The 7,348-nt window shown below is 36.9% G+C and overlaps 1 protein-coding gene across 1 annotated transcript; it reads right to left on the bottom strand.

Annotated features, from left to right (window-relative positions):
• Positions 1–1,275: 1,275 nt before the first annotated feature.
• Positions 1,276–7,331, bottom strand: LOC116180693. The gene is made up of 2 exons (XM_031500809.1): positions 7,046–7,331; positions 1,276–6,982 (listed from the first exon to the last, which is right to left on the bottom strand). The coding sequence occupies exon 2, from the start codon at positions 6,808–6,810 to the stop codon at positions 3,007–3,009; it is 3,804 nt and encodes a 1,267-aa protein (XP_031356669.1). The 5' UTR covers positions 6,811–6,982; positions 7,046–7,331; the 3' UTR covers positions 1,276–3,006.
• Positions 7,332–7,348: the final 17 nt, after the last annotated feature.

The raw sequence follows: 7,348 nt of genomic DNA, 5'->3' as shown, positions 1-7,348 counted from the left end.
GAATAAAAACTTGGAAAATATATTTATTTGGAGTAGGTCGAATGGACTTAATTTGAACCCTAAGAAAACGGTGGCCATATGTGTTGGAGTATCAAATATTCGAGAGGTAGGTATATTCATTGCGAATAAACGTAGAGAAATTACTTTAGATGGTCGTCTAATACAGCTAGACAACAGTACTAAGAATCGTCGCTTATACAAAAAATTTAAACTTCGAAATTACGAACTGCCTATGGGAAACTGAAAGCGTTATACGAATTTAGGGATTTGTTGAACGGACCATTAAAATATTCTGACAAATTCTTTGATTCAAAGTCAATTGGACTACACTACAGTCTACTTGTATACTTTCCCTACCTGACTGCAAGAATTAAAAACAGAAATGACGTTCTTCAGAATGCATAGTTTCAGATTTTCATTCTATGTACCAAGGGGACATCACGTTAATAAATATAAGATTCTTGTACGTCGAGAAATTGATCGAGTATTAAATTTTGTCTATAAGTCATTATTGTATAAACTATCATTATACCTTTTCAATTTATTAACTTTTATAACGTCAAAAATGGGACTCGGGAACCATTTGTTATCCATCCCTGCCGTTAGGTACGAGAAGCTTAAGGTCCGCTTTTGAGATATAAATATAATTGTATTATTTTCTTAATAAATTATTATTATTATTAGGGACCTAGCACTAAATTAGATAAAAGGCTAAAGCTAAAGATTAATGGAGAGCTCGTCTTAGTGTTTAAAATCTGCTACATTGCCATCGGAAAACCTGGATCCCCAATTTGTAGAGGACCATACAATGAGTCCAGTTGAGGCTTGTTCGATTACTAGAACATGTGGTATCAACTGAAGAAAAATAGATGGATATTAGAAGCCAATCATCGCTGTATAGGTCACGAGAATGTAAACTATCAACACCGAGCAAACTGGCTGATATACAGAAAATGATAAACAGGATATACACCGGTACAATTCGCTCACCAATGAAGGGAAGGCCGAATTTATACGAAAAACCTTCATGCAAATTCGGTATGCACGACTGATGAAGGGTAAGCAGATTTTATATGAAAAACCTCGAGAATTCTGAAAAAATTCCGTTGTTATTCTGTAAGAAGTTCCAGTTGTCATGGTAAAGGCATAGGCAGCGGTTGAGAATGTTCGTCTTATAGATACACCTCTTTCCACGGCCACCCAGGAGGCAATAAATTCACATTAAAATAATGTAATTTTATTGGAGGTGTTTATTGGCCTCGTTATAGGGTTCCCCATTAGAAATTTCTTATATATAGAGTATATAAAAAACAACTAATAGGCCTACCATAATTTTTGAATGTCAAATGATTACAATTTAAAAAGTAAAAAAATACATAAGATGCAGACACAAACAGTAACCGAATTCCACACTGGCATATAGCTTGATTCTTCCTCCTACCAATTCTCCACCCACGACACTCACTCTTGCCGTTAGAGATGGACTCTCCCAACATTACGTGATTCGTTTTTTGTGTGTGCAAAAATATTGCGCCGGTGAACGAGAGCTGGGTTCACTCCGGAAAATGAAACAAAAATCCGTCTGTGGAAACATCATCGCTAAAGGGGTTGTACGAATTCCTGTCTACCGGAGCGCTATGAGACGTTGAAGAATCTTCAGACCGCAATAAAAAACATGAAGGCAGCGCAGCGCTAGTCCACACGTACAACATACACACACCCTTCTTACAGTTCTAGTGTCTCTTCCTCGACTTGACCAAACACCGAAGAGGAACATGCGACGGTAGATACAAAAAGATGGATCGCTCGGATCGGTGATTATGATAAAATAGTGTAAAGTTTCCAAAAATACCAATAAACATAATTTTTCATTGTGAAAATAATTGGGAACCTTATTTTACGTAGGTACCAGCTCCCGGTAGAAGAAGAACATTCGCGAGAGTGGAATCGCAAATTATTCCTTAGGGAAATGAAAAACTCCTTGATGTTTATATATCATTTATTAACACAACTCAAGAAGGTATATTATTTATATTTAAATTAAACGTATAATATTCTTGATCAGAGGCAGAAGTGGTTTCTGATGTGTAATTGCAGAGAGTTCAACTATCTCTTTGATTAATCCATATAACTTTCCACAACAGTTGCAGATTTCCATCCGCATGCCCGACTCGATTCGTTTTTTTTGTGCAAAAAAGATTGCGCCGGTGGACGAGAGCTAAGTTCCCTACACGACTCCGGAAACAAAAATCCGCCAATGGAAACATCATCACCAAAGCCGTCTGCCTGAGTTTTCTTTTTAGGACCGGGGTTGTGTGAATTCCTGCCTACCGGAGCGCTGTGAGACGTTGGAGAACCTTCACACCGGAATACAAAACAAGAAGGCAGCGCAACGCTAGTCCACACGTATCTGACGAAACATCGAGGAATAACATGCGGGGTAGATTCAAAAAGATGGATTGATCGGAACGGTGATTATGATGAAAAAAAAAGGAAATAGTGTACAATTTTTAAAAACGTCCCTATTATTCCGTAGAGAAATGAAAACTCCTTGGTGTTTATATATCATTTATTAACATAACTCAAAAAGGTACATTGTTTACATATAAATCAGACGTAATGTTATCACATTTGATCAGAAGCAGAAGTGGTTTCTGATGTATAATTGCAGAGAGTACAACTATCTCCTTGATTAATCCGATTCAAGATAACTTTCCGCAACATCCACGATCCTCACATGCCCATTGGGGCTCATCTGAGTGCTTCTAAACGTCCAGAAAACGCAATATTGGCATATCGAAAATTTATCACGATTACAATACTTTCCTTTATACATACTTTGTATGTAGAGGGAAAGTAACAATGGAGGCCTAACAGGTTTCTTTGTTAAGAATTAATCTATTGTAGGTCTGGTTAAGTAAAAAAAAAGTGTGGGTTGGTAAATTAATAGATTGATATAGAAAAACTAATTCAAAAATACATTAGGAGGGATACCAAATCTGCACATTAATCAACATCCATCGGGTTATCGGCAACATCTTGAGGTTTATCAATAGCATAATGGCCCCACGGAAGAGTGTTAAATGAGCCGGGAATTAGATACCTCTTATCGTCTTCGGGACTTAGAGCAATTTTCGACTGTGTTATAGAATACACTTGATGTTTATCTGTCCGAATCAAATTTTGAGATGCTGTTTTGCGCTTAAATGTCTCCAGACATTCCACATAATCATCAAAAGAAATTTTAGTCTCGACTACACTTTTCTTTACCCCCTTTGCCTTTTTTATCAAACCATAATTTTTAATAATCGTAGCAATTTCATCCTCCTCATACTCTTCCGCTTCTAATTTCTGACGCAATTTTATTAAATCATCCTTGGTGGTTAATACTTTGGTCGTGTACAGTTTAGATCGCAATCCTACATAATCAGTCATTACTTTCCCATTATTTTCATCCTTCATCATACCCAAGACTTTCTTATTTACAAGAGGTATGTCATATGGGTTGTTAGGGTTAAAATCGCTGGTATCGTAATATTTAAAACAATCGCTTTTAATAACCATATACGGGTCTTGCTCTCGAATTTCATAAATTAAACTATCGGTATCAGTATAAACGGCAGTACAGTTACCTCCAAATCTATCCATCATGTAGTCGTAGTGAAAGCTGTATATGGTCGTCTTAGCTAAATCAAGAATGGCTTGACCTACGTATATAGGTTTATTTAAATATACTTCAAGCTTATTCATTTCTACCGCCACCAAGTTCTCATTAAATATAACGCAAGATTTAAATTCTGGTTTTGAGATATATGATTCTGCACCATAACGACCCTCCCATTTGGATAATAATTTAACGTCAAGTCGTTTTCTAACATTTTCCATGGTCTTCCCAAAGACTGCGTTGTTCATCAACTTAAACAAGTTCTTCTCAAATTCATTCTTGGCATTTCTTCTTAGGTTCGTATTCAGGTCAATGTAGGACTTTAGCCAAGGGGACTGTTTAAATTTTAGTACTCTATGTACTTTAGTGAGAACTAATCCGTGAGCTAATGCTTGTTTCAAGGCGCGATAATGGATGACGTATTTTTCTTTATTATTTAGGGTTGCCATGAGTTTTGAAGTTTCTTTAGCTCTAGATGGTGGTTTCATGGTTTTCGGGTTGATATGTAATGCACAGAATGGTAAATCTTGATGTAAGTCATGCAACTGCTTTGGATACTCCAAATCAACTTCTAGAATGTAGCCTTCATTTGCATCATCCGGGATCATAGTAACATCGATGTTGGCATCTACCCATTGAAACCCCCCATAAGGAAGATATTGACTCATACTCCATCCATATTGGTTATTAATATCATTGTACATCAAATATACATCAGGTTTCGCTGAATCATACTTGGGCATGTATTTATTATTTGCGTGGACTCTTCTCTTAGAGCAGACTTGACTCAAACCTCCTCGAATACCTCGCTCAATAAAAAGAAACATATCTTGGTCGGTAAGGAGTTCTAACTCTTGCCGCGTGTGTTTCAACATGGCATCCCAAGTAAAGCCTGGCAGTGTAAAGTAGTGGGCTGGATCTAAATCATAAGTACTAATACAGCTTGATCTAAATAGTTCAAATACATCCGCAAGGAGGAGAATATCGGTCTTCATATATAACTCAACGTATTGACCTAAATTGTTGCAGTTAAATTTGCTCCACACCTCTTGAGCTCTACGATACATCCTACGGGGACAAGGCTTATCTTCCAATTTATTGTAAAACGCATCTTGAGGAGGGAGGCAAGGCTCATCGAAACGGGTAAATGAGTCTAAATAATCATACGGCATAATACCCTTTTTAGTTAAAAGATTAAATTGATCTTCAGGTAGAGCAAAGAATTGTGACTTGAGATTGGGAAATTCTGTTAGAGCTGATGATAATTTATCTAAGGATGATGCCATAAACCGGAAGCTATCTATAAATCTAAAGTTGATGCGTGACTCGTTGATATGTTTGGTAAAAGAGATATATTTTTCTTTGGTTATAGGAAGCAAGTCGATTTTACCACCCATTCTAGTGGCAATATCCGTTATAAGAAAGTGAGCGTCATATCCACTCAAGTTGTGGAATACTACCGGAATTGTATGAGTGTCCTGATAGTTGACGTTACAAATTTCACATGCAGCTCCGCGGAAGTTGTTCTCTGGAATGAGGTGATTGTGATCTCGAACCTTCTTCTGCCCTGCTGTAAATGGCTGTTCGCAAATGTGGCAGTGAGTTGCTGTTTGGAATTCGATTTCTTGTTGTGGAGTCATTTGCATCTTATAGGGGCAAAGAAACACAGTAGAGACATCTTCCGCGAGTTGATTCATCTCGTCAGCAAACCACCGCATACAATCTTCACCACGGTAACTATTGTAGAATGAAAGAGATTCGTCATATGAGCACTTGAAGTAGTATCCCACAGCTGCCGGAATATGTTGCTGGTATGCGGTCTTTTTCGCGCTAGGTTTCAGGACACTCTCGAGATCTGCATATACTACGAAGGGGGCTTTTATTTTATTTTTAAAATTTTTAAACTTCAACATCTTTTTTTCTTCCGTAGGCATCTTGATTGCGGTATCATTCTTCTGCATACAATCTCCAGTATGCTTAATTAATTTGTCTTCAGAATGAAAATAGTGTAAACATCTATCACAAACATATTTTTGTCCATTCCTTTTGCCTAACTTTTTAGATACTAGCCGTGAAAGATTTTTGATCCAAACATAATGGAATTTAGTGGGTTGTTCATAGCAGTCTTGCACTAAAAGCAGGTTCACATGTTTATCCATCTTTTCCTTAGTTAGGTATGTAGGCAGGGTACTAAACTGATCCTTTTTCTCTTTCTTCAAAATGTACACATTAATGGAGATATTGTTCTGTTTTTCAAAATTCGAAATTTGTCTCATGGTCATCGGAAACTGGATCCCTTTTAGCTTAAGCACAGACGAGTAGTGAGGGTATTTAGATATTCTTTGAGGATGTTTATCAGCAGGATATAATGCTGAAACCACCGCCCACGCAAAGCACGCATGATCCTCGTTCTTGACGTTAACACAGGCCTTTTTTGTTTGAATTTGCGGAGGTAACTCAACATATGAAGACCCAAGTTGAGGTGTAAATTTGTTAAAATTAACCCCTAAATTAACGACGGCTCGAAGTGCCCAACCGCTGTTACATTCCTGAAACTCCGATAACTTCTTCATTAGGGGTTTACTAACCTTTTCCTCAAACCACTCTTCTATGTCAGTACCCCTATATATTGCCGCATTTGATGTTGTGAAGTACTTATACTCATTGAGAGTCTTTTCCCCTTGAGTAATCACAAATTCCCCGCAAAAAATCGCATTTACTTTCACAGCCTCGTCTTTTTTCAAGGCGTTGAAAACCTGTCGTTTGAAGATTACCTTACAGTCCACTAAGAAGCGGCTGGGGGCTTTATGTTTGAGATTAGTAATAACACCAGTCCGTATTCTATTACTAAAAGCTGATATGGAGTCATCCCAATGAACGCGATGCTTTGCGGTTTCTTTGTTCAATGCTATACCCTGACCCCTCTTTTGTTCTAATTTAAAATGCTTACGCATCGATTTAATATTTCGTAAACAAGCCTCAAGATGTTGTTTTTCACCTATAGGTAAAGCTCCACGCAAAGAATTCCGAATCCTACGTGTCGCTTTATCACACTCTCTTATCCCTTCCCTAACTGATTTATCGCTGTAATTAGTTCTTAACACACCTAAAATACCTGCAATGTGTTTCACTAAATCTGCAAACATCTTACACGTCTAATGAATTTTAACAATAAACTAAAAAAAACCTACTGCTAATAAAAATAAAACTCACCAACACGACTAATAAACAAAAACGTCTAAACACAACGAATACTAGAGCAGGAATGGAAAAAATCTGAATAATGCACCTTTTATAGCGAGCTGAAGTTACGTGTACCTGTACGTGTAATCAATTTTAATAATAAATTAAAAAACTACTAATAATAAAAATAAAACTCACCAACACGACTAATAAACACACAACACGTCTAAACACAACGAATACTAGAGCAGGAATGGAAAAAATCTGAATAATTCCTCTTTTATAACGCGCTTCGAAGTTACGTGCACGTCAAATAATAATAAATTTAAAAGAATAACTACTACTGCTAATAATAATAAAACTCACCAACAGATAGGTAACTAATAAACACACAAACGCAACGACTAATTGCAAGCAATACTCGAATAGAAATGGGAAAAAATCTGAATAATCACCCTTTTATAAGGCGCTGAAAATGCAATTTCTAATGAGAGTGTGTAT

This window comes from Photinus pyralis, unplaced genomic scaffold (genome assembly GCF_008802855.1).
Source record: "Photinus pyralis isolate 1611_PpyrPB1 unplaced genomic scaffold, Ppyr1.3 Ppyr1.4_LG9, whole genome shotgun sequence".
Classification (NCBI taxonomy): Eukaryota; Metazoa; Arthropoda; class Insecta; order Coleoptera; family Lampyridae; genus Photinus; species Photinus pyralis.
The sequence above is the reverse complement of the archived record's forward strand: the minus strand, read 5'-3'. Positions and strand labels throughout refer to the sequence as shown.

Coding starts and splice junctions, on each gene's coding strand:
- LOC116180693 (XM_031500809.1), bottom strand. CDS start 6,810: ATGTTTGCAGATTTAGTGAAACACATTGCAGGTATTTTAGGTGTGTTA.